General features: G+C 36.3%; 1 protein-coding gene across 1 annotated transcript; it reads right to left on the bottom strand.

Annotated features, from left to right (window-relative positions):
• Positions 1-19914: 19914 nt before the first annotated feature.
• LOC128888864 (brain-specific homeobox protein homolog) lies at positions 19915-23234 on the bottom strand. Its single transcript, XM_054146029.1, has 2 exons — positions 22338-23234; positions 19915-20175 (listed from the first exon to the last, which is right to left on the bottom strand). The coding sequence occupies exons 1-2, from the start codon at positions 22674-22676 to the stop codon at positions 19915-19917; spliced, it is 600 nt and encodes a 199-aa protein (XP_054002004.1). The 5' UTR covers positions 22677-23234.
• Positions 23235-25943: the final 2709 nt, after the last annotated feature.

Raw genomic sequence — 25943 nt, 5'->3', positions numbered from 1 at the left:
TAATCGCAGACGAAAATTTCCAAACGCCACTTGTGTTTCCAGAGATTAATCAACCCCCCTCGACGAGTTTTCGGGCAAGGCTTTCGAATTAAAATTTCATGCAAAATCGCTTGATCCCATCAGCCGCTGCTACCAGGTTACGACAGATCGTCCCCGCTATATTTTAACGTCGAAATTCAATTACCATTTTTTGTCCACCCTCTCTAACGGAGACGAGTTTACTTTTCTCGTTTAAAAGCTCGATTCTTACGAAAAATGATGAAACGTTTGGGTTCGGTTTAAGAAAACGGAGTACCTTCCGATCGAGCTGATTTTTGTATCGTAGATAGCCCTTGGCCTAACGATTACAATGGTGGTCATCTTGACCCTTAACTCTGTTGGGATCCAGGTGCGGACCGTGGAGACCGATTTGTACACTTACAAATATATTTCGAACGTTTCAAAAATACAACTCTGGATACGTGCGGAAACAAAATATCAGACTGACACGCAGAAGGATCGATTACAACGATGCTCTCTACTGAAGATTTCTAAATCTTATAACCTAGACCTCTTGGGTTAAAAGGGGGTAACTATGACCCTTGGTACTGGATGACCAACTCCAGGAAAACATCCTGTAGGGTCTTTGATAACAGTGTTACGTATGGAGACTTCACTCTATTTCGTAATTTCTATCAAACCTCTCCTCCGTGACATTTGGCCTTTCGAGCGGATATGGCCGCGACACTTTGATAAAGTTTTTACTAAGAAACTAAGGCGCGTCGCGGGACTGATTTCCACGGAAAAATAGGAGCTGCGTGCCTCTACGCATCTCCGCATACGGCAGCATAGAATTCATAGAATCAACTCCCACTACTGATTTTTAATAAAATTTACAGTATATAAACCGATGCGTTTCGCATCTCTGGGGCTCATTTCTTGAGGACACGTTACAGTGACGTCGCGCTATATTTTAACCCGCGTAGCAAGATCGGATAGCTATTCCCATTGAGCATAACATTAAAATAGGAGTTCGGGACTCTATTGAATACAATTTAGCTGCAGACTTCAGCTTCGTCGACTCACTGCAAGATCGAGTAGAATTCTCTATCGAGCAAACGTTCAACGGTAAATATTCTGAATTGTAAACGTGACCCCCACATTTCAACCTCGGTGCGTAACCTAGAAAGGAGAAATTAGGTTTCGCGATTTACACAAAATCACTTCTATAGTCCATTAACCAATCCTTCAATATATACATAGTTTAGTAGATTAAATCTAACTATTTTTCTGAATACCTATCCCTTGAATTATCTAGTTAAGGAGACCTACAGCAATACATCTTTACCGCTCGATGTGTATTGCATAATAGAAGTTACGAGGCCAACTAACAATCCTAGTGGCAACTCTACGTTAGCCATATGTAGGTACGTCCACGAACGCACATCCCCGTTAACAAAAATTGTCCAAACGACAATTATCCTCGGCAGCGCGGCCGAAACAAGCCTCTCAGCCCTCGGCTCATAACAACAGATATGAAAAACAAGTCTGACTAGTTTGTGTTGACACTTTGATTCCGATATCTTTATCTATAGTTCGTCAATAGATTGGTCAGCCAACAACTCCCAACCTCTCCCTTCCAGGGGTCAAAGACTAAAATGGTTCAAAAATTGTTTTTTGCACCGGTCTCGATGATTACGTCATTTCCAACTTTTTTTTTATGTGGAGAATGTTGGTTTATTATTAAATAAACGTAACAAAAATAAATCTAGAGTTGAGGGACACTGCGTCTCTCATAAGGGAAAGTTTCATTTCTGCTGCCTTCGTAGTTGGGCTTCTGGCAGTATTTGTGTTCAAGAGGGCAGTGTGAAAAACATGTGACAGACCCAAGCCGTATTTTTCTTCTACGACGTAGGCGCCGGTTTTCCTATGCGCTTTGGAAAAAGCTTTCACTTTTAGTTTGACTCTTGCGACGAAAAGACGTCCTTCCGCGACCAAGAAATAAACGTTAAAACATATAAAGATTTGCAGACTAAATATTTATCCTCGTAACCAATCCCATAATCCAATAGAGGAACATCATAACACTAGGCTCGAAATCTACTGTTCGAGTAGGTTTGGGGTAGTTTGGTGTACGTGGGGGTGGCAATACTGAATACTGTTAATGTCAACAATTGATGTTCCTCCACGGAAAACAAATTGGAAATGATGTCAAAGGCTATCTATGATAAAAGAATCAGCTCGATTGGAGGGTATCCCATTTTCTTAAAACTTTATCAACCGGGCTATTTAGAAACAGTCTTTAATTCAAAAAAGAATTTTCTATAGTAACATATGCCAATCTAGGCTGACAATAATTCCTTCATACTATTGGGTTGGAAAGAAAGTTCGTAGCGTTTTTAAAGCAAACCTTTAAAGCAAAGTTTATATTCTTCCACATAATATTATTCTACAATGTATTTGCCACTTTGTTCTATTACTTTTTGCCATCTATATGGTAGCTTGAAGATTCCATTCTTCCAGAAAGTGTCCTCTTTCTAGGCGATAAACTGGTTCACATGACTTTTGCAAGCTTCTATGGAGTTGACCTTTGTTCCATTTAGAAAATTTTGTAGGGATCGAAATAGGTGGAAATCTGATGGTGCCAGATCAGGTGAATATGGCGGATGTGGAAGAACATCCCACCCAAGCTGCAACAACTTCTGTCTTGTTTGTATCGAGACGTGCGGTCTGGCGTTGTCGTGCTGGAACACGATACTTTTTCGATTTGCTAATTCCGGTCGTTTTTCGTCAATAGCTGTCTTCAAACGGTCCAGTTGGGCACAGTATGTATCGGAATTTATCGTTCTGTTATGCGGTAACAGTTCGTAGTATAGGGCACCTTTCCAATCCCACCAAATGCATAGCATGACCTTTTTTGGGTGAAGACCGTCTTTTGCAGTCGTTAATGGTGCCTCATTTTGTTTTCCCCATGATCTCTTTCGCTGCACATTGTTATAGAGGACCCATTTTTCATCACCCGTTATTAGCCGTTTTAAGAATGGATCATTTTCATTTCGCTTCAGGAGTGAATCGTTTATGGAAATGCGATCCATTAAGTTTTTCTCCGTCAGGTCGTGCGGCACCCAGACATCCTAACGACTTACGAATCCGAGGGCCTTTAAACAATTCACAACGGTCGTGTGGGATATGTGGGCTATCTCTGCGATGTTCCGTGTTGTTTGCCGTGGATTATTTTCCACTAGTGTTCTGATTAAATCGTTATCGGCAACTAAAGGCCTACCAGAACGTTCTCGGTCCTCCAAATCAAAATTGCCACTTTTGAAGCGAGCAAACTATTTTCGCACGGTACTTTCAGCAACAGAATCTTCTCCATAAACGACAGAAATCTTTCGTGCTGTTTCTGTAGCGTTTTTTCCCTTTCGAAAATAAAAAGCCATCAAATGACGGAAGTGCACCTTATATTCCTCCATATTTACACTTCTATTACGTAGTTGTAAAATTGATTAATACAAAAATTACTTGCACAGAGAGATGCGTTGAACCATAACCTTTTATAATATGTATGCATGTCTTTTGTTTTAAACAAACATCAAACTGACACACGCTTCCAACGCAACCTGCTAGAAAACGCTACGAACTTTCTTTCCAACCCAATATTACTAGGTATATTGAAAGCCAAGTCTGTTTCCAAAACCTCAACATTGTAAGTAAACAACCATCAGCACAGTAAATAAATTCGAAAAGCTAAATACTGGAATTAAAAAAATATATATATATATATATATATATAAATGGTCTCACGGTAAATAAAGTGTTAAGACACCGATCAGTGGGAAAAAAATATCAATTTGAAATGTAATTACAGCTGAATATATGTAAAGGCACTGAACTTATTTGTACACCTAATACATCGTACGTCATAAATGCATAAAATCCGCGATGTAATCATAATACATGTAATTGTACAACTTGGTACCCATGATTCATCTATTCTACTCGTTCCGTTTCATTCATATTCGACGGTTGATTTCAGTCACATACGCCAGACAATGGGACGCCATGTGGACAGTATTTTTGTTTATGAACATCACGTTGCAACTTTTAATCGGTTCCACTGTATGCGGGCGTGAGAAAACCGATTCAATTGATTGCAGATCGTACCATTTACTCCACTACACCTACGTCGATCGTACGCGATGTTATATCGAGAGTCTGCGTGTGTGTATAAAACGACGCAGTTATCACCAATTACTGTTCCATCTATGCTCTATTTGTGTAATGGCGTTACCCCTTCTTGAACGTTGTTATTGATACCTTGATGCAATGGTATCGCGTTCCTTTTAACAAAGACTATTAACGAACGCTTGCTGCCATTAGATTGACGCACTGAAATTGATTCCGACACCAAGATTGAATTCCTCCAAATGAATTTCTCTCGCAACAACTAAGGGGGTATTCTGGGTCGAACGACTGAAACAAAGTCATTCCATGTGACATCGGGTACTAAATGAAATAACATTTCAGATTTTGTCGAAATTTTTATATGTTGTAGTCTTTAGTAATACTTACACATACCCCAAAGGATTTTTCAAAATATCAAAAATTATGGATTTTACAGGTGTTTGAAAATGAGTGCTACATTTTTTCACGAAATTATAGCTCTTGAACTAATGGATGAACGAGAATGAGGTTTTTGGGACCTTATACAGAAGATATTGAAGTATCAACTAAAATTTTTTTCAAATTTTTTTTACAATTTTTTTAAACAAACGCACAATTCTTATAGCCGGTACGGAGTTTAAAAATCCTGAAAAAAATAGAGAATGTAATGCTATATGTCTCCTTTAAGAAGCAGCGTTTAAAAATATTGACATTTCAAAACTGACTGAATAAATGTTATATTAAGATTATCTCAATTTTTTCAGATTTTAAGCAAAATTGTTAAAAAAAATAATAAAAAACCTTTTTTTTAACTGAAACAAATTTTAGTTCGTACTTCAATATCTTCTGTATAAGCTCCCAAAACCTCATTCTCGTTCATCCATTAGTTCAAGAGCTATAATTTCTTGAAAAAATGTAGCACTCATTTTCAAACACTTGTAAAATCCGTAATTTTAAAAATTTTCAGGAATCCTTTGAGATACGTTTAAGTTTCACTAAAGAATAATTTCATACTCGTATTTGCACAAAATCTAACATGTTATTCCATTTAGTGCCCAATTTCACACGGAATGACCCAAAATAGACGAATATTCAAACAGGACTTTCCCATAATATTAAGAGGTATTAAAATTACTTATTTGTATTTTTTTCATTGAGAGTTATTTTATAATAAATATTGAAACATTGGCTTCAATGATGCGGAATGTACACGACAGGTTCGCGCTCCGTGTACGTTTTCTTCCAGTTTGTGTAATTGAAACAAATCAAACTGATGAATTCTCAAGTAAAACAACTTTCTACGGAATATGACGTACAGTTTTTTTGCAAAATATTGAATACAGGTGAGATGGTATCACTTTGAATGTGAAGTCGTTACGTCGCACGCCTTTTTTTTCATTCGTGGTACGTAAAAAACAGTAATTTATAATATTTAAAAAATTCTCCGTTGTTATTTTCCGTGTGACACCATCTTTTTTTGGAAAATCATTGGTTTAAGGAAATCGGTTGAACCGTCATTGAGAAACTTTGCGCACAAGGACGAAAAAAATAGTTTCAAGAAAAACGTGTGTAAAGTTTGTCGTTAGGCTGGCCACTATCTTTACTCCAATGCTCTTTCATTAGTTTTTGGAAAAAATCTACACAATTTAATTTATTTACATCGTAGGTATCCAAGTCGAGAACAATTTTAAATATTTGTGTGTCCCCATTGTCAATATAATAAGCATTTTGAATTTCGAAAAATCCTTTAGCAGAATATTTTTAAATATTTTGAAGATTCCAAATATACATTATTTTTAAAATTGTCTTTTTGAACCGGTTAGACCAGAACATCTCCTTAATGTGTTTAAAATCACAGCTACAGATTTTATTATTTTTCTCCTTGATAGAATTTCCTTTGGAATCGTTAAATATAGTTTTAATCGACCCAAATATAAAATTTCCTGGATATAATGTTTATTCGTTCCACGTTTCGACTTTGTCTCAGGTGCTCTTGAGTAGGAGACATTCAAGCAAGTGAATCATTCAGAGAGATATGATTTATCTTCATAGGCGATTACCTCTTTTTATTTCCCACTGATACCAGTAGATAAATGTAGTTTATTGTTTCGAAATTATTTTTCTTTCGCTCTGAGATTATCTGTTGTGACTCTGACGATATCTTGTTGAAAACCGTCCACACACTGCATTATCGCATAGGTTTGTTTATTCGTTTAAACCGAAATATGAGCTTGTACTGTACGTTCACAACAAGTTGGCGAGGCAAACTCATTTTCTTTCTCACTCTGTCTCTCTCTCTTGCTACCATGAGTTACGTCGTTATTGGCTACGGCCAATGACAATGGACGACAGCGAATATATCGAGACAGAGTGAAACAGAATGCCGACTTTACAGCATCGGCGTAGCTTTCTAATCAAAGTGTCGACTATTAAGGGTGTTTATATTAAGATACAGTCCTATAAACACTTATAAAGATAACGAAAACCCGAGAATGATTAAGAAAAGATGACTGAAGCCAACAGCATCACTATGTTGCGGGAATAGATCGAACGTATAAATTGTATCTTTCTCTAGTCGACACTTCAAGGTGGTCCACGCAATTGTTTCAAGTCATAACTCCGTTATTATTGCATCAACGAAAAAATGCCAAAGGAGAAAGATAAATGATTCGAAGAGCACTACATCTGTAGGCCTTACAATTTTTTTTAGATGCAGCAGTGTATATGCAACTAACAATTGCATTATTTCTTTAAATAGAAATGTATTTTTTTTTCACTGATCGATTTTCCTGTTCATTCTACGTAAAAAATGATCAGGGTACCATAGCAAAAAAAATTATTAGTTCTCGAGATATCTTCAATAGATGTCTTTATTTCAAAGAAGAAAATTTGACAGTGTAGATTTAATTTGAATGTATACATATATAGATATAGTAGTCGCAAGGAAAGAATTCGGTCAAAACGGTGGGACGTATAGCACATTGAATTTTTATCCGATTCACTTGATTCAACGCTTAAATTGAAGGTAATTAAGTTTATACGCTTATGGACCTCGACTATTAATGAATTATTATTATAGCATAAAGTTATTGCAAAATAATGGCCGACATGTACCGTTCATTTTCATGTTTTTTGCCGCCAGTTTTGCAATTAACAATTTTTTTTGCAAATTGCGGTTCATACGCATTTTACGTACCTACTAAAGAAAACAAATTTCTGACTTTACGTATCAGATGCTTTCCCAGGGCTCCACGTATCCCTCCATTTTGACCGAATCCTTTTCTTGTCACTACTATGTATATCTATATACAGTGGGTGTAGAAAGTATTCGTACACCCATAAATTTCCAAAAAAACTGTGTAAAATTGTAATTTATTAACTTATTTTTTATAAACAATGACATTCTACATATTCTCGGAAATCTCTAGAATAGATAGAGTACAAAAAAAAAGCTATTTATGTACGTTGCGAAATTAACAGGAAGAAAACAATTAACCGGTAGAAATATTGAAGCAATAATTATTCGCACAACTGTTTATTTTTAGAACTTGATTAAAAAAAAAAGAAATTTACATTAATTTATAAAAATATAATACTTCCTTCGTGGAATTTCCTTTTGATTTTATAATTATTGCAACTCTTCTAAGCGTTAAATTAATTAAATTATTACTTATTCGAAGTGAGATCTTCTTCAATTCCTCTATTAGAGGCTTTTTTAAAAGTGCTTTACTGGAAATTCGATGTTTTCTAATTTGTACGGAGCAATATACTAATGTGTTTACTTTACAAACTCTACTGTAAATGGTATACTTTTAATTCTATACTTATTAGTACTTAGTACTAATAAGTACTATAGTACTTAGTACTATAAGTACTTAGTAAATAGTAGTATTAGTACTTATTGGTACTTAGTAATTCCATACTTTTACCCACTTTTCGCATATTCTTGTTAATTTCACAAATTATATTAACTAGTAAATGTTGTTTGGACTATATCTTTATTTTAGAGATTTCTGAGAATATGTAAAATATCATTGATTATGAAAAAAGAAAGTTAAGAAGCTACAATTTCACACAAAAGTTTTTTGGAAATTGATCGGTGTACGAATACATTCTACACTCACTGTAGGCTGACAATAATTCCTTCATACTGTTACTGGGTACATTGAAAGCCAAGTCTGTTTTCAAACATTGAACATTGTTCGTAGACAACCATCAACACAGTAAATAAATTCTAATAGCTAAATACTGCAATTAAAAATAGGCACCCGGTAAATAAAGCGTTAACACAGATTTATTGAAGTGTAATGCAAGGTTCACATGGTGACCCACGACTCGTGGACATGACTGCATGTTCCCGAAGATTTTATTATCGCGTAAACATCCGCAGTCCACATACGAAGCATCGCATCCCATCACCTTCCTATTCTGGCAGTATAATATAAAAAAAGCTTAAGCCAAGGATGCCGTCGGACGCATTGAAAATCGCCTGATTAAATTGGGTCGGATATATACCGATATACAAGGTACGGTCTTCGATAGGCCGCCTTGGTGGCGAGCGCAATCGTGAATGTAGGTCTGGCCGAGCACTTAGCCGATAATTGACTAATTTTCTCCGAAGACCGAATCGAGAAGACAAGAGTAAGGTAAGAAAGGGAAGTGGTAGGGGTTGGTGTAGCGAGGACAGGGGTTCAGACAGGGGTGGAACAGAGAGAAAAGAGAGTGCGGCGAAGGGGTGCCGTAACTCTCCTGGGTTTCTTAGACGGTATCCGTTCGAGTCTCTAGACGACGAGGCGGTCTCATCTTCTACGTGCTTTCCACCCCTCGCTATCCCCCTTCTTCCTGGCTGCCAAGGAGATGTCTGCTAACTTCATTAGCCCTTCCTACCGAACGAAGCCATCTTGGCTACCGAGACGAGCAACTTGGCGAAGGTTACCAGTACTAGATGTGCCACGAGTCGGAGATGACTTGAGATCGCACCCCCACCCCTCACCACACCCCCCTCGCTCTGTACGGCGATAGCTAGCAATCATTTAGAAAAGCGGACTCGTGTGGTTGGAATAATAGTCTAAGAGCCAACGACAATTTTACTTACGTCACTTTCAAATGAAAATAATCTTTTTTATGAAAGTACTAGCTACACCCCACGGTATTTCACCCGTGTGGAATACCGTTCTTATTCTATGTCGCTTTTAAAGGTCAAAGGAAATGCTTCGAGCGTGTCGCAATGCTAACTGAACTTATTCTGTTTTATAGCATTTATTACGTATCTGCATTTTTGCATTGGTGCATATCCTCATAATTTTTCCCATACTCCCACTTATCATACATCCATAAACAATCCCCAATCTAGTTATGTATTATAGAAATTCATTACCTTTTTTCTTCCAAAGAAAAATAAACGAAATTACTTTCCCAACTGCCCAATATTAAGAGGTACATAGAATTAATACCCCTGAAGAAGCGTCATACATCTTCCTATCTGGCAAAATAATAGCAAAATATAAAATCAAATTCTTGAGTATACCGTATATCGAATAATACATTGACCATTTTTATCCAATATCTTTTCATCATCTTTTTGGTAGTACGATGATTCTTGACATTTCATATTTCACATATTGGATTGGCTAATAAGTTCGTGGCGTTTTATTTTTTATTTTAGCCTGGAACGATTTGTTTGCTGCTTGGCGAAGTGTGTATATGCATTCGAAAAAGGTGTTTCTGCTCTACGAAACTGTGATAATCGTCATTTTGAATAATTCAACTTTTTATTATTTTTCAAACTTAGAAATGGAATTTTCAGGAGGCAAAAGATAATATATTCGACATCTGCTTTTTTTCGTTTTTCATCGCTTTCATCAGCTTTTTTACATCGATGAAAACAAAAAAAAAGCAAATTTTTTGCTTAAACGTTACTTTAGGGCCATAAAAATAATACGTCATTTGATTTATAGTGAAAAACAAATAATAAAAGGTTCAATTATCGATTTTGCCGCAGCACCTCAGAGCGCGATTAAAGTGTTTATAAAACTTTAAGCGCGTTTTTCTCGGAACCACTTTTTTTAAACTGGGAAGATGGATTTTTCAGTGACTATTGTATGGATCGATTTGAAATTTTTACAGTACATTCACAACAATATTCTCTTTGGAAGTACGTAGCCGTTTTTTGATTAAATGTAAGCTATTTTTTTTACGAACAATTTAATGCTCATTTTTAGGGCAAAAAGTTGATTCATTGCTCAAAAAGTGCACCACTGCCACAAAAATTGATTAAGAAGAAAAACCCCACGTACTTCCAAAGCCAATTGTATATAGATTATAAATTTTCTTTAGTTTGTGTTCCATGATTCATAGATGCCGAGAAATCCATCCTCCCGTGGCGGTGTTTTCAAAAAAGCTGTTTTCGACGACGGGCTCTGTCGCCGCCATTTTGTATGAAAATGACAATAAAAAAATTGTTTTTCGTTCTTCAATATGCGTTAAATAAACCCTCTGAAAAGAAATTCTATTCCAATTGTCACACTCGCAAAATAAATTGTCAAATTTAGGTCTTTTTTTCCGCCTCTAGGGTGGTTTTACCCGTTAAGATCTTCTATCGTGATACGGAATCAAAAATATACCGATCCATATAAAAAAAATGGAGGTGACCCTCAAATGTTCGAAGTACCTTTACCCGGGAAAAAGCCATTATCGCCACCGGATGGCCTCCTTCATACTCTGCAATTTTATTTCAGCAAACATTTCTATAAAACTTATACAGTACTCCTGTATCCGTACCCCCTAATGTACAGGTGTTCTATTATCCGTATGTTCTGTTATCCGAATAACGTGCCTTCTCATGTCGAAGCATTTGGATCATATGAAAAAGGACTTGTATCTTGTATAGTTTGAGGCAGTGTTGTGCATAATCGTAATCAAATGTTTCCGAGTTGTGATTACGATTACGATTGTAATAAAATGTTTCAGAGTTGTGATTACGATTACGATTACGATTGCAATCTGCGTTTACGATCGTATTTTCACGTGTTTTCAGACATAACAATTTTGTACCACAAAACAGACTTCAGATTCATGTTCGTCGCCTCAAAAAACTTAGAAAACCATGCTTTTGTCAAAATCAAAAAGTAAAAATTTTCAGTTAAAATAATTCGTGGCATAGAGTAGGGTCTGGATAGGGTAACTTTTTAAAATTGTTGATTTTGACGAAAACATGGTTTTCTAAGTTTTTTGAGGCGAAGGGCACGAATCTGAAGTCGGTTTTGAGGACAAAATTTCTATCGCTGAAAAACCCTGAAAATACGATCGTAACAGAAAAATTTGTGATTACGATTGTAATTGTAAATGTAATCACAATTTGGAAACATTTGATTAGAAACGTAATCATAATTATGACTACGATTATGCCCACTGGTTTGGGGCACAACGGGAATGTAATTCTACGCAGCTACTTACAATACAAAATTGATGTGACTTAGAGACTCTTAGATGTTGGAAAAAACTCGATTTTGTTCATTTCTACTTGATTAAACGATATTTAATGCTAAAGAAAGTAATTGTTCTATTATCCGAAAATTCCACTATCCGGCCACTTTTGTCTCCCTATTAGTTCGGATACGGGAATCACTTCTGTAGTTTCCAAGATATCTGAGGTGCTAATAGTTATTGCCCTCTCTGTATACAGTATTATAAAAAGGCGTCTTCCAAGTATAAACTCTTTTCTAATTGAACCGTGCTTAAGTGTTAATGAAGGAGTAATAAATATGTAATAGGATGTTTACTTTTCCATAACAAATTCAACAGATATACTATAGAATGTCCACTTCCATAATAAAATTGAATAGATATAAAATAGAATATTCATTTTTCCATAACAAAATTCAAAAGACTGAATTCAACAAAAATTCTATTCTCATCCCCACTCTATCGAAAAACAAATAATTTAGCAGCCATCGAACTCGATAAAAATAAGACGAATGAATCGATATTATCCACTCTGCCTCTCGAATGCAGAGAAAATAACTTTACGCACATTTATCTTCAATTTTTTTTGTCGTCTCCCTCTTCGAAATTACAAATGTGATTTATGAATAATTGATTATGTACGACAGATCCCGCTGTTAATCCGTGCTAATTGATGCGAACCAGCGCGCGCGAGCGCAACCCTGTACTGTTTATCGAAAAGTCGATACACGTGTTTAGCGGTAATTACGTATTGTGACGCGGATAGGAAATTGCATAGGTTCTGCAATCGCAATTAAACGCTTGCATTAACCGAGGCGATGCGGGAAAATTTTAAGCGTCATCGAGTTTATAATAGGAGCCTAACTTCCGTTTTATCAACTATCTTCCCTTGAAAATAGCAATGCTATAGTCACGCAACCATCCTTTTTTATGAAAAAAAAGTCATAAAATTTTTAATCTTCTCTTATTCACACATTTCAAATGCGCACATAAATTTGAAAAACTAAATGTTGAAGCAATCTGTGTGTTTTATTAATAACGTAACAAAATGGACGGTAAATATTTCTATTCAAACTAAAGTTATGAACAGACTTCGGATCTTTATGGAAAATAAAATCTTTGCAAACGTACCTACAGAAGTTGAATCTAAATAGGAATTTATTTTACTCTGCAAATATTATAAAAATATTGAAATTAATGTTTACATTATGTTATTGTATATTGTATGCATTTTATAGTCTCTTGCTCGTTCCCCATAAATGCATAAAAATCCGCAATCTAGTTGTTAATAATTGCATAGAAATTGTAACGGGATGGAATTAGTTTCTACACTTAATAATTCTCAAGTAATTGCATTTGTTAAGTACGACATTTTTAATTTGTTAAAGGAACAACAATGTGTAAAGTTTGTTGGCTACTGAACCTCGCATATAGATGTATCTATATAGATGAACTAAAATGTCCATCAGGTTGAAACTCAGGTTATACACATAGATTCATTGTAATGGAAATGAAATTCAAAAGTCAAAATTCAAAATTCAAAATGTGACAATTTAACGTAACAAAATGACGAGAAAATATTTTAACTTACATATAGAAACTACATGTAAAATGATTAAATGTAAAAGCATGGAAATAATTTATACATCTAATAGATCCCTCTGAGCTACCGAAGAACGATATGCAAGTATTTCCTTGCATAGAAATTTTACATAGTCCATAAAAGACATTCTAGAAGAAAACTAATAGATCCTACATTTCCATCCAAGTTATCGAAACATCCGTAGATTAAACATCTCCTATTTCCCATCTAAATTAATTCCATCGAATCAAAACGCAGAAAACATCCTTTTTTACTAAATATTTGGAGGGTGTTATCCCCTTCGATAGAAATGTTTTACGAAATAAATATAAAAGTTATGAATGGAAGAAAAATGGGAGATTGGAGAAGAGAAGTTAAAGCTTAAGGCTGGATGCGTCTCAAATTTGTCTTCTTTTATATTTCCTCCTTATAAACCAAGTTGGGCATATTTAAACGAAATTAAGAAGTAGCTAAAATTATGATTGATCATTAATCAGAATAAATTAGTCGTTAGTCACAAACGTTTTGTCAAAAGTACCTGCAATTGGAAACTTTGTACCATTCTAATTGAAAACAAATTTGTTTTATTGCAATTTGACTCTTTGTCACATATCCAGCTCTAAGCTTTAACTACTCTTCAATCACCCATTTTTCAACCATTCATACTTGTTATCTAAAAGATTTCTATTCTATTGATAGATAAATAGATAGATAAATTCATTATAATGGAAGGTTGGTCATTTGACGTAACAAAATGACGAATTAATATTTTTACTCAAACTATAGTTATAACTAGACTGCGGATCTTTATGCATTTATAGGAAATTTGAATGTGCAAGAACCTACAAAATGCAAACAATATACAAGAATATAAAAAAAAATTGAAAGTAAAGTTCAGGTTATAATATCTGCAGAATAAAATAAATTCCTATTTAGGTTCAATTTTTGTAGGCACGTTCGCGAAGATTTTATTTTGCATAAGAATCCGCAGTCTAGTTATAACCTATAACTGTAACTATATAGATTAATTTGTAATGGCCATCAGGTTGATACTAATATGTACACAGGGTGTCCCAGGTTTTAATGAACAAGTAGAAATAAGAAAAAAGATGTTATTTGAAGTTTGCTGAGAAACGCTTTATTACAAAGTTATAAACAAATAAAGTTAGAATCGATGACGGTGGATTTTACTTTACTGAACATTGAAAGGTCGAACGTGTTTATCGGATTATTTCAAAATGTCGTCCTTGAGCGCAAAATCAAGCTTGACATCGATTTTTTATGGAATTTATTACAGAATAAATTTCTTCCTTATTTTATTGCATTTCAGCAACGAAGATATTATTCCGTCACAACATTCGTAGATGAAATGAATACAGGGTGGTCCACGCAATTGTTTCACGTCATAACTCCGTTATTATTGTATTTACGATAAAAATGCAATCTTCTTCAATTTTTTTTTTTATTATTATTATTATTATTATTATTAAGTAATTACAATCAATTCTTATAGAGAATTATAGGCAATTAGGTTAGCATGTTACAGTGGCATGGTTTGTAACTTTTAGTTACTTACTAGAGTTAACTATGTATTTAGTGTGATTACAATATGCAGGTCTATATTTGGTTAATTAAATCTATTGGCGAGTTCCAGCGGGTAATATCTTTTCAATCTACGTGCGTGAGTTGTAGTGTCTTTGAGTTGAGTGACAAGAGGATTCGGATGACTAGTGAGGCGTGAGCTATAGCGAATGCTGTATCTTGATATTTCTTCTTTTACTGTGGGCATCTTTAAGTCACGATGAATTACTTCATTGGTAACATACCAAGGTGCGTTAGAAATTAGTCTTAATGCTTTAGATTGGAATCTTTGCAAGATCTCGATGTTAGAGTTGCTCGCAGTGCCCCATAGCTGTATTGCATAAGTCCATATGGGCTGTAATATGGCTTTGTATAGGATGAGTTTACTTTCCATTCTTAGATTCAATCGTAGGAGCCAGTAGAATTTGTTAACTCTTCCTTTGAGATAGGAGTATTCGGCTTTGATATGTTGTTTCCACGTTAATCTCTTGTCCAACAACAACCCTAAATATTTAACTGAGTCTTTGTGTGGGATATCGGTATTATTTATTTTTATGGGGGGGGGGGGGGCGGGCATGTGGATCTACGTAGAGTGAAAGTAACATGCGATGATTTACTTTCGTTTACGACAATACGCCATCTGTGGAGCCATTTTTCAATATTGCAAATATGTTCCTGAAGAGTCGCAGAAGCTGTTCGAGGATCTTCATGGGATGAAAGAAGAGCTGTATCATCAGCAAATGTAGCTGTAATTATCTTATCTGTAGTAGGTAAATCAGCCATATAGATGGAATATAACAGCGGTCCGAAGACACTTCCTTGAGGTACACCAGGTTCGATTGGAAAGGGCGAAGTTATTACGTTTAATAGTCGTACTTTGAATTGTCTGTTATTTAAATTTAACTGCATAATCAGGAAATACAGGTACGGTAAAATCCGTTTAAGCTTGTATAACAGACCAGTATGCCACACCTTATCAAAAGCTTGTTTGATGTCCAAGAATAATGCAGAGCAATACTTTTTCTTTTCCAAATCCTGACTGATGTTGTGTACTAAACGATAAATTTGCTCCGTTGTTGTATGTTGTTTTCTAAATCCGAACTGATGTTTCGGGGTAATTTCTAATTCTTCAAGGATAGGATACAGGCGCTTGGCAAGAATTTTTTCAAAAAGTTTGGACAAGCTAGGTAGGAGGCTGATTGAGCAATATGAGTTGACCTCGTGGGATTGGTTTTCCTGATTTATGAACAGGAGTAATGATAGACAATTTCCAAGAGGTTGGGTAAAATCCTAGACGGAGAATGGCATTAAAGATATATGCAATGATAGCTATCCCTTTCTTAGATAGTTCCTTGATCATTTTATCACTAACCATATCGTGTCCAGGGGCTTTCCTCGGGTTGAGATTGCCGATCATTAGTTTAACCTCTGCAGATGAGAACGGTTCCAGAGCAGGAGACAACTGAAGTGACGATTGTAAGTAATCGATTATATCTGTTTTGTTAGAAGTAGTCGAAGATGGAAATGGCTTGAATACTTCTGTCATATGACTTGCAAATATGTTAGCCTTGTCTATGGGACTTCTCGCCCATCCACCTTGTGGTAATCTAATGGAAGGTATTACCTGTTGTGGACGAGTCAGTCGCTTAATTGCTTTCCACAAGGAGTAATTTGAGTCGGCTGTAGGGGACAAGTTTCTCAGGTATCTTTGGAAGCAATCATTTTTGTAATTTTGGAGTATCTTTGAAAGTTCTCTTGTCGCTTTGTTCAATTTACATTTATCTTCCGGACATCTACTGATATGCCATGTTTCCGTTTATCTGCGATTTTCTTTTTTATGAAGTCTGGATATTCACGCCAGCTTACGTACTCAAGGTTAGGAGTAGAGGAACGGACTGCATTAATTATATTGTGAACCAGATATTCTATAGCAGCATCTACATCTTCGTTTGTTTTTAGAGGTAATGAGGCCGATGTCGAAGAATTGAACGATTCTTGGAAGTGAGACTAGTTAGTGAGTTTGTTGCTGATGGAGAATGAGGGTCGATTTTCGATAATTGTGGAATTGATAGTTGCAATGACAGGAGAGCGATCAGAGTATAACTCAAGACAAGAAGTGACCTGAATATATCTTGAAGATATATTTTTGGTTATAAAGAAATCCAGTAAGTCTGGTAATTTATTTGTATCGGTTGGCCAGTACGTAGGTTCGCCTGTACTGAGACGATTTAATCTATTTATTCGGATACTTTTTAAGAGAGATCTGCCTCTAGCAGTAATAATTCTGCTGTCCCATTGAGAATGTTTGGCATTAAAATCGCCTCCTACTACCAACTTGTGTCTAAATCCTGCAAAAAAGTCATCGAAGTCCTCTTTGGGGATACTGTGTCTAGGTGGACAGTAAATTGCTGATATAGCAACCAGAGTATGCCAGTCTTGAATCATGATACTTGTTGCTTGGAAGTAATCTTTTTTATAAGGTGAAAGTTCGTAGTGTTTCACGTTAGATTTTACGATAATTGCAGTGCCACCATGCGCTCTGCCACTGGGATGATTTGTATGGTAAATCTGATATCCGTTCATTTTGATAAAGTTTTTATCCGTAAGATGCGTTTCTGAGATAAGCATTACGTGAATATTCTGGTTGTTTAAAAAGTATTCTAGTTAATTTTTATGTTCAACTAACCCGTTGACATTCCAAAGAGCAATACGTACTGGCATCATTGGTTAGCATTAAACGTTAGTTTATTTATGATGGTTGTCAGTAATTATAATAAATTGTTTATTTGTTCTGTTTGTTTCTCGATAAGTTTCTCCAGCCTACTGAAGTTGTCTGTGATTTGTGTATCAGTATCATGGTTTACCAAGGTGTTTCCATATGTATTTATGTATTTTGGTTTCCTTGGACTGCCTGGGCATAAGTAACAGAAAGAATTATATTGCTTTGATTGCTTCTTACCATATTGATTGTTGGAGTCGAAGTAGGATTATCCTTAGTTCTAGGCCTGGGGAACTTCTTTTTATAGAGTTCTTTGTAGACTGGGCAACCTTCATAATTCGCCGGATGGTTTCTTTCGCAATGAATGCATTTTGCTGGAGTACTAGCTACTTTCGTGCATTGAACTGTTGGATGTGATTTTACACAACGAAAATTGTGATTACAATATTTTTGAGTGTGCCCATATCTTTGACACCTTTTGCATTGAACTATTTCTCTTTTTTTTATGTGGAGGTTCTATTTTCACTATAGAGTTCATTAGATGAGTGATATCGTAAACTTTTTTATTATTGGGTTTTTGCTTGAAATCGATAAAAAATAAAGAAGAGGATTTTGAGTAACGCTATGATTAATGTTGAAAATGTTTGTTACTTCATGTCCATGTTTCAAGAATTCTTCCTTTAAATCTTCAAGGTTTGCTGAGTGATGAATATTACGTAGAACCACTCTGAATGATCTTTCTTGCTTTAGTTGGAATGTATGAAAATTTGCGTTAAGCGATTTTAAGAGCTTTGTTATTTTCCTATAGGCATCGGAATCGATTGGTAATATTTTGATTTGGTCATTATTTGTTTTAAGTTTGTATTCTTCCTTGTTAACAGCCTTGTCTAGTGAATGTATTATTGTTTGAATATCAATGACGCCCTCAAGGTAGATTGGTGGAGGTGGAGGCTCTTTTTGCGGTAGTTGATTGTCCGTCATGTTGATATCTGTTGACGATTCTAATAGTGAAAATCTGTTTGTTGTAGGAATTGCACATGTCGGTAGTACAGTACTGGGTTTAGTATTATTTCCAGAGATATCGAGCTTTCTTTTCTTTGTGTTCGGACTTGGTCCTCGGATTGCAGTGTTTATCTGCCACGGCGGCGGTAGATAGCTAGGAAGTAATTCTAGGTCTTGATTATGTATCTGACTTAGTGCCATCTTCGAACTACATATTACCGATTAAAATCGGAATAACTAGTCGAGAGGCATAGATATTGATTCGGTTGTTAAGGAAGATTGTTCGATTGGAACTTTGAAATATGTATATGTATCACGATCAGTCTTATTTACGCAAAGGTAGACGTACACTCACTATGTTTGTAAACTCACGGAGCATAATCACACACGTCTGTACGCTTCGACTGTCGAACACGAACTCTTCTTCAATAAAGACATTTTTTGAAAATATCTCGAGATCTAATAATTTTTTTGCCATGGTATCCTAATCATTTTTTACGTAGAACAAACAGAAGAATCGATTTGTGTAAAAAAAAATATGCATTTCTATTTCTATTTCTTGTTAATTGCACGTGCATTGCTGCATCTAAAAAAAATTTTAAGGCCTAAAGATGTAGTGCTCTTCGAACCATTTATCTTTCTCCTTTGGCATTTTTTCGTAAATGCAATAATAACGGAGTTATGACTTGAAACAATTGCGTGGACCACCCTGTATAGCGTATTCCTCATTTGAGAACACAGGCATTTTCACCACGATTCTTGATGTAACGAAATCATATCGAAATAGTAAACATGACATGAATAGACAAATAAGATAAACACGTTCGACCTTTGAATTTTCAATAAAGTAAAGTCCCCCATCATCTATTCGAAATTTATTACTTTATAACTAGACTGCGAACGTGCCTACAAAAATTGAACTTACGTAAGAATTCATTTTGCCCTGCAAATATTATAATACAAACTTTACTTTCAATATTTTTTTATATTATTACATATTGTGTGCATTTTGTAGTGTCCTGCATATTCAAATTCCCAGAAATGCATAAAAATCCGCAGTCTATTTATAATTTTATAATAAAGTGTTTCTAAGCAAACTTCAATTAACACTTCTTTCTTATTTCCACTTGTAGTATTATATATGGTCCCCAAATTTGTCAATTTAAATCTGGTACATCCTGTATAAATACACTGTAATGGAGATCAGATTGAGAACTTAGATGGTTGGTAATTTACCATAATAAAATGACGAATAAATATTCTTAGTAAGATTACACTTACAAATGATTGCATGTAAAAGAACTAATTTCTACGCCTAATATTTTTCGATGAAAACAATACCAACGACGAGGGGACAGTTTTGTTTAAAAGTTTCCATAACAATGACGCTTTTTAATCCTTTAGCGTTTTCAAAAAGAATACCTTACTCACCGACAGGCGATGTGCCGGAAACGGATTGGCCGGTGCATTGCTGATTGGAATTCTGATTGCTGTTGCTTCCCGCGCTTGTGCTCAATTTTCTCAATTGTTTCTTGTGCTTCATTCGCCGGTTTTGAAACCACGTTTTCACTTGAGTCTCCGAGAGGTGAAGAGCCGCCGCAAGCTCGACCCTCTCCGGGGTGCTGAGGTACCTCTGCACCTCGAATCTGGCTTCCAAACCCGCTAATTGTTGATCACTGAACACCTAAATACGACAGAGTACGTAACCGTGTAGCGTTTAAACAATATTCGATGATTCGTGAAGTATTTCTGTTTTATAGTTTGTACAATGCATACAGACACGATTACATTATGTTATATTTATCACTTCGATTAGCGCTCTATGTAGAAAGATTTTACAAGAGAATTTTAAATAAACAGTTTAAAAGAAAATTTTCATTACGTTTTCAGAATGTTTCATTAGGAGTGTGTACATAAACAGACTTTACACGTTTATATACTTGCAATACGAAATTTATTTGAAAAACATCAAACCTATTATTTAATTTAGACAAGTTTCTTTAATTTCTTTAGACATTGAAGGTACGAATATTTATGGGACTGGCTGTAAGTGATAACCTAATTTTATCATACTCTGCATATGATTTAGATCATGTAGCGCAAATCAAACTCCATCATCTAGCTCTTCTAGCTCAAATAGAACTACAACAAGTGAAAATTCAGTTACCCAAAATGCATCAATGTCAAATAATAATCGAGGGATGTCAAACAGATAAAGCCGTCAAGGGCTGTAGCTACGTATGTTTGATTGCAGCTACAGTAGGAGTTTAGCAATTCTAAGATACTCGAACTACAGAAGGGTCGATGGGCCCGAACAGACTGCTGACAACCCCATTAGGGATTTCAAATAATTATAACGAGAAGTGTGAAAGCAAATGAAACCGCAAAGTAATGTAAAGCAAGAATTAAATGAATATAAAGAATGAACAAATGCAAGACTGGTTAACTGATAGAACTGGTTAACTGATTCTTGGAAAGCTTTTTTTATTTCATATTTGACTATTTTAATTGCTTGTTTTATTGTTTGAATTATCGCGTCGTTTTCGGAGTTATAATTGCAAAGTCTTGACATGTAGATTGTTTAACCCTCCGACACCGGTCACTTTTCCGACGTTAATTTCGAAGTCCCATTCCTCTGTCGTCGAGAGTATCGAGCCATGTGTTTACATTGTAACTCGATCCGTAGCAATCGGCTCTCCCCACTATTCTAACTTTTACCGACAGAAACGGTTCGAAAAACGAAACGTTTTGCTTATTGCAAAAGAAGTAGTTTTCGGGACAAAATATTAACAAAACGAATTGGTTACGAGACATTATTAATATGATAATAATATTTGCATATAAAAATTTGATTTTAAACCTTCTTTTGTAGCGCGTATGGACTTGGATTTCGATGCCTGAATAGTGACCCGGCTCCGTCGTTCGTGCGAGCGCCCGGCGTCCGAGGGTTAAGTATTATAGTCATGTTATTCTACTTTGCACCCTTATATTAAGTGTAGAAATTAATTCTGCGCTTTTACATTAAGTCGTTTATAACTGTAGTTTGACTAAAAATATTTATTCGACGTTTTGTTACGGTAAATTACTAACCTTCTATAGTAAGTTTTCAACCTGACTTACATTATAATGAATCTATATATTAGGTGTAAATATTAATTATGTTCCTTTCTATGGTAAAGTTACCATTCATTTATACGGAAAAATCATACAACTTTTAATTTGTTCTCAGTCACACATTCTAATTTCATTACTGTGAAGGTTGGTACTCTAACATAATAAAGTGGCTAGTATATATTTCTACATAAACTACAGTTATAAATAATTATGTAAATGTTAAGATGCAGAATTCATTTCTACACCTATTAACACTTTATTTACCGGGAGCCTATTTATAGACTTTTTAATTGCAGTATTTAGCTATTCGAATTTGTTTACTGTGTCGAGGGTTGTCTACTTACAATGTTCAGTTTTTAGAAACATACTTGGCTTTCAATGTACCCAGTAACAATATGGAGGAATTATTGTCAGCCTAGATTGGCATATGTCACTGTAGAAAATTCTTTTTTTAATTAAAGACTGTTTCTAAATAGACCGGTAGATAAAGTGTTAAATAAAACTCACTCACTCACTGAAATAAATCATTTTCCAAGCACTAATAAAAGCTCTTCCTTCTGCTAACACTAAACCAAAATTTGTATGAAGAGGTCATTTCATCGTAGACAACCTCAAATGACTACATTTCCATTAAAACCATATCAATTATTACTCACACCTAAAGCTACACCCATAAGAACAAGTAATTAGAAAAATTGAAGTACGAATAAGAAATGTGAGGTTTTCACTGACCGTTCGTGCTTTCCGTCGACGGCAGTGCTTCAAGGCCGCGAGTTCACTGACTCCCGGCACTACACCGACCCCCATTGCCGTGTTACCGAACAATGGTCCCAAAAAGAAGGCCGCGGTGGGTGGTGCCGATGGATAGCCAGGCAGCAAACTGGCGAATTGTTGGTAATGTTGATGCTGCACCCCGTGATTAGACGTCAGATGCTGATGATGGAGCTGATGATGAGAATGCGGAGGAACGGTGCCGCGGCTTAGGATATCCTCTATCAGGAATGACGTCCTGTTGGCGGATGTTCCGTTCTGACCTGGCTGAGCCTGCTGCTGCTGGCAAGTCGACTGCATTTTTGCAAAAAGTTTTCTCCAACTTTGCTGTTTCGATGGTTACATTCTCAACCACGAACATTCGCGATCCATTCGAACATCTAAATTCTGACCTCGGGGCTTGATTTTTCAAATTCAAAGTTCGTCACGATAGGATCTTGGCGTAGAGATCGATGAATCTTTGGTAACTTGTGTTATTTCAGATGTCATCGGAATAAGTCATTCGAGACGTCGGGAAGAATTTCTTGATAAAGAAAAATGGCTGTATGATTTTTGTTCACGGAGGGACTAGTTCTGAGCGTTCCGTCGCTCATCAGTGTGAGTTATTGCTAAGGAAGATGAAGTGGACGATTTTGGCAATCTTCAATCTTCAAGCGATCTTTGAGAAACATTCAATGGCGTTATGAGATCCTCGAAAGAATTGACTTCCATTTATTTATCACATATTCACGTCTCCTCATAAACACTACACTATTGCAAACTTCAGAATCGCTAGTTTCAGAATTATGGAGTACGCAAAGGATTTCTTTTGTAGCATTTGTAGTCCAAGTATATGGTAAGCCAGTGTCTTTCGTCGCCAGCGTGACGCCCTCCAAAAATCAAACACCCAGAAGTACAAATTCTCAGAGTACTATGTTCACCAAACACGCACCAACTATCGATATACTTTTTTTCTAAAGTCTATCCTTCTGCAAACTATGGTTTCAGAGGCGTTGGATTCTTCTTCGACATCTACAGTCCAAGTAAATTGCAAATTCTTTGTGAAACGTGTTTATTAATCCTGTAAACGTTCGACAATTCCAAACTGTTGCAAACTTTAATGTCAGGATCATGGAAGGTTGAGGAATTGTTCATTGAAGTTTACAGGCCAGTAGAACACTATGATACTCTCTTGGAAGAGAAAACGTTCACCAAACACGCACCAACATTGTTCAACCTGAATTCTAGATGGTTGCAAACTATGAAAAATGACGAATTCTTTAATGACGTCTACAGTTCAAGTGCACCGTAAAATAATTTCCAAAAGTGTCTGTACAAATTTTTTTCTGGTAACTCACATTTGTCAAACATTCACCAACATGTGTCAACCTAACTTGTAAAGTATTGTAAATTCTTCAATGATGGTTTCAAGTCAAGTACACCATTAAATAATTCTTGTTTTCGTCGTGATGAACGAAACAAACTCTTCCAAAAGTATGTGTCAATTATCGGTCCTCCTGGTAGTCCACGTTCACCAAACACCCACGCACCAACACGATTCAAGCCTCTGATATATTTCCCTATCAATTCTAATATTTTGTAAACTGCAAAAGATGACGAATCCTTCTGTACTGCTTACAATCCACCACAATACAATTTATTCTCACGTTGTCATCATCGAGAAATCAAACTTGTCCAAACGAATGCATATAAATCCTTCTCTGGTTGCCCACGTTCACTAAACAACCACCATACACAGTCTAACCTAAATTCTAGATGGATACAAACTCTAAAGGATGACAAATTCTTCAATAACGACTACAATTCATGTGCACCGTAAAATGATCCTTAAAACTGTGTATACAAATCCTTCTGATAGCCCACATTCGTTAAATATTTACCAACATGTCTCAACCTAAATTTTAAATTGTTATAAACTATGAAGGTTGAGGAATTTTTCAATGATGGCTGCAGGCCAAGCGCACTATAAGATAATTTTTGTTCTCGTCGTGATGAACGAAACAAACTATTTCAAATTTATATTTTCAAGTCCTGTTGGTATCCCACCGTGTTCATCAAACACACACCGGCACAATTCGAGCCTGATATATTTCTTTACCAACTCTATATTTTTGCAAACTACAAAAGATGACAAATTCCTCAGTACTATCTACAGACCACCACAAGAGAATTCATTTCTTCACTATCATTATCATCATCGTCGTCGTCGTCGTCGTCGTCGTCGTCGTCGTCGTCATCTTCATTATCATCATCGCCAGCTCTTCTTAAAGTGTACATATATCTCCAAATTCGCGCTCACTAAACACGCACTATATTTAAACTACCGAAAGCTCACAGGACTGTTGACGAAAAGAAGTCACCACTTAGACGTCCCTTCGACCTGCATTCCGTTCGATTAGGTCTCCATCGTCGTCCAGATGCACGTGCATGGTACACAAGGGCGAACCACTGATGTGGACGTTCGTCCGACGATTCCTAATCCCGACGCACGCAGACGAGACGCGAGACACATCGAAGGGTCGTTTGCCGAGAATCCTCGGCCGAATGGGGGTCACTCGGGAGCCGCGACACGGTGAAATTCCAATTAAACGGACACCTCCGTCACGGAAGACGATATCTAGCCTGTGGAAGAAAGTCCGCGGGCTAAAGTGACCGGGTTGCCGTTGTACAACGATGTTTAGGGAGTATCGGTGCGCGATTCAAGGCGATTCAAGGCGATTCAAGGCGATTCAACCCCCCGCTACGCGATCATCTCCACCCTCACCTGGTCTAACTGGCCAAGAAGAGAGTAAACCCTCGGACCGGATGTTCAAGGCTCGACAGCCGTCGGTATTGGTCGGCGTCGCGACGCTGGTCGTCGCAGCGGTTGGCCACGTCGGAACGACGGGGCGGTGCCACGGGCAACGTTTCCATGGTCACCGTGCTTCGAGGGTTCGCGGAGCTCACCCCCGACGCGACGGATCGAGGCTCGAACAGAAAGGGAGGAAACGAGGAAGGAGTGGAGGATCCTTCTACTATACATATATCCGTGGCTGCCCATGTTGTTGCGCATTCACATCGACTGCACGATAACGGCGTTCACGCGTGCACTTCTGAGGTAGCGTTTTCTACCGCTTAAATTGTATTTCATTTTCGCCCCCCACCCTCTTCATATCCGCGGTCCGAGGAGCCAGATGTAACGATTTGCAGCTATTTCTTCGCACTCCTGGGTTTCATAGCAATTTAGCTAGTCTGCCTTTTTTTTTTAAAGGAAATGGGTTTTCGTAGGATTCATGAAATGTGGGGAAGATAGTTGTTGAGATTGGGGATGGTTTGACATTGTTTGTTGTGGATGGTAGATGTAAGAAACTGTTCATGGAAAATTGTTAGAGGTTTTTTTTTTATTATAGCTTACCCAAACCTCTTAGGAGGTTTATACAGCTATACATTATTATTGTACATAGATTTATAAATACAATTTTACCAAAAAAAAAGAGTGTGCAGGAGTTTAAGCAGTTAAACTAAGTATTACATAGGGAATGATTAAATTTGTAGGTTCATTAATCGAAAAATTTGCACATCTGTAAT

Source organism: Hylaeus anthracinus, unplaced genomic scaffold, assembly GCF_026225885.1.
Source record: "Hylaeus anthracinus isolate JK02 unplaced genomic scaffold, UHH_iyHylAnth1.0_haploid 11994, whole genome shotgun sequence".
Lineage (NCBI taxonomy): Eukaryota > Metazoa > Arthropoda > Insecta > Hymenoptera > Colletidae > Hylaeus > Hylaeus anthracinus.
Note: the sequence above shows the minus strand (reverse complement) of the source record. Positions and strands in the feature narration are given on the sequence as shown.